The sequence below is a fragment of the Sinocyclocheilus anshuiensis genome, unplaced genomic scaffold (assembly GCF_001515605.1).
Source record: "Sinocyclocheilus anshuiensis isolate Anshui unplaced genomic scaffold, SAMN03320099.WGS_v1.1 C32970730, whole genome shotgun sequence".
In the NCBI taxonomy this organism is placed as follows: domain Eukaryota; kingdom Metazoa; phylum Chordata; class Actinopteri; order Cypriniformes; family Cyprinidae; genus Sinocyclocheilus; species Sinocyclocheilus anshuiensis.
The window spans coordinates 1-1,911 of NW_015621173.1; the positions used below are offsets into that span (position 1 = coordinate 1).

At 36.7% G+C, this 1,911-nt stretch overlaps 1 protein-coding gene across 1 annotated transcript; it reads left to right on the plus strand.

Moving 5' to 3' along the window:
• Positions 1-237: 237 nt before the first annotated feature.
• On the plus strand, positions 238-1,775 carry LOC107683136 (probable low-specificity L-threonine aldolase 2; the record flags this gene model as incomplete). The annotated part of the gene is made up of 3 exons (XM_016479218.1): positions 238-326; positions 1,133-1,318; positions 1,638-1,775. Coding segments are annotated over 3 exons (413 nt in total), but the record flags the coding sequence as incomplete, so codon positions are not given.
• Positions 1,776-1,911: the final 136 nt, after the last annotated feature.

Here is a 1,911-nt window from a genome sequence, read left to right on the forward strand (position 1 = left end):
ACATATAATGCTGTTTTCCAGTGTCACTGTGGTCTCTGTCACTGCTTGAGAGCTGCTTCTGGATATTAAAATCTGATATTTCAAAAATGATATTGATTTGCGCTTTAGCTCACAGAAATAGCTCACTATTCTTGGAATTTTGTTCTTGTTAGTGACCAGATGCAGTAACGTATAGCAGAGCTGTTCTTCCCAACACATATGTTGCCCTCATGTTTCTTTTCTCTTTCTCTGTCTCAGTTATGGTGCACTGCAGAGAGAGGGGTGATGAGATGATAGTAGGTGATCTCTCTCATATTCACGTTTACGAACAGGGAGGAAGTGCACAGGTATGAACAAATGGGGGGATGTATTTGTCTCTTATAGGCTTATTTGTTCTTTGTCTCTCATGTTATTAAATTTATTATTCTTGTAATCCCTTATCAATTTAATTTGTAATTAAATAATGCATGACAACTACATGATTTATGTAGCACATAAAGGAGTCTGCCAATTTATCCCAAAATATTAAAATGTCATTTCCACCACAGAATGCTATTAAACACAATGATAATGTGGAGATGTGGTGGAAATGATCATGATGTTTTAGAAAAATTAATTTGTTTTGAGATGCATGTGAACTTCCATTCCAAAGGTTAGGGTCAGTGAAATTTTTATTATGTTTTTGATCTTACCAAGGCTGGCTTCATTTAATAAAAATAAAATAAAAAATAGCAATATTATAACTTAAGATAACTGTTGTCTTTGTTAGTATACTTTAAAATGTAATTTATTCCTGTGATGGTAAAGCTGAATTTGCAGTGTCAGAAAACATTTTAATATCCTGATTTGGTGTTCAAGAAAAAAAGTTATTATTATCAACCGTTGTGCTGCTGTGGAAACTGTGATATACTTTGGTGAAATATTTCTATTTGAAATAGAAATATGTTGTAACAATGTAAAAGTCTCTACTGTCCTTTTTGATCAATTCAATGAGCCCTTGCTAAATAGAAGTATTATTTTCTTCCAAAATAAAAAAATAAAAAGGGGTTAAGTGAGTTTCATTTTCGAAAAAGTACAGATGTGCCATAGTTGAAGAAACACCCATATACAACATTAAATATGAAATATAAAATGTGCTTATATTTGTTCATAGCTTGCAGGCGTCCATTCTGCAACAGTCACTACCCTCAGCGATGGCACCTTTGACCTAGACCAGCTGATCTCCAAGATCCGTCACGGTTACCCTGACCCACACTACCCACGCTCCCGCCTGGTTTGTGTGGAAAACACACACAATATTCAGGGAGGGCGCGTCCTCCCACTCTCCTTCCTGCAGGAGGTTAGATATTGGTTAAACATTAGCTCATTAAATGTGTGTATGTGAGAGAATGAGAATATGTTAAGGCAGCCAGACACCTGGGGCTAAACTCTGAACAACAGGACACAATCCCTCCATTTACACCCCCTGGTGATGTTCATTTAGTAAATGAGTGATTAAACAAAGACTGATTTACTCAGCACTCCAGCACAAATAGGTTTCATGCATTGCCTCAGATTTGACAAATGAAGCACATCCACATTGCTACACTTTTATGTTTAAAGTTTAAAAAATGTAGAAGCCGTGCATAACTGTATGTTTTTTTTTCTCTCGCTCAAAGCTTCGCTCTGTGGCTGATAATTTTGGTTTGACTGTGCATATGGATGGAGCGAGGGTGATGAATGCAGCTGTGGCTCTGGGCGTCCAACCTTCTGCTATACTGCAGCACTGCCACTCTGTCAGTGTGTGTCTGTCCAAGGTAAGCACTCACTTTCTCTTAGGGTCCACTTTATAATACAATAACTGTTATTTTTGTATAGCTATTTTATATATGAATCTCAGATAGCTTCATATATGTACAGTGGGTACGGAAAGTATTCAGACCCCCTTAAATT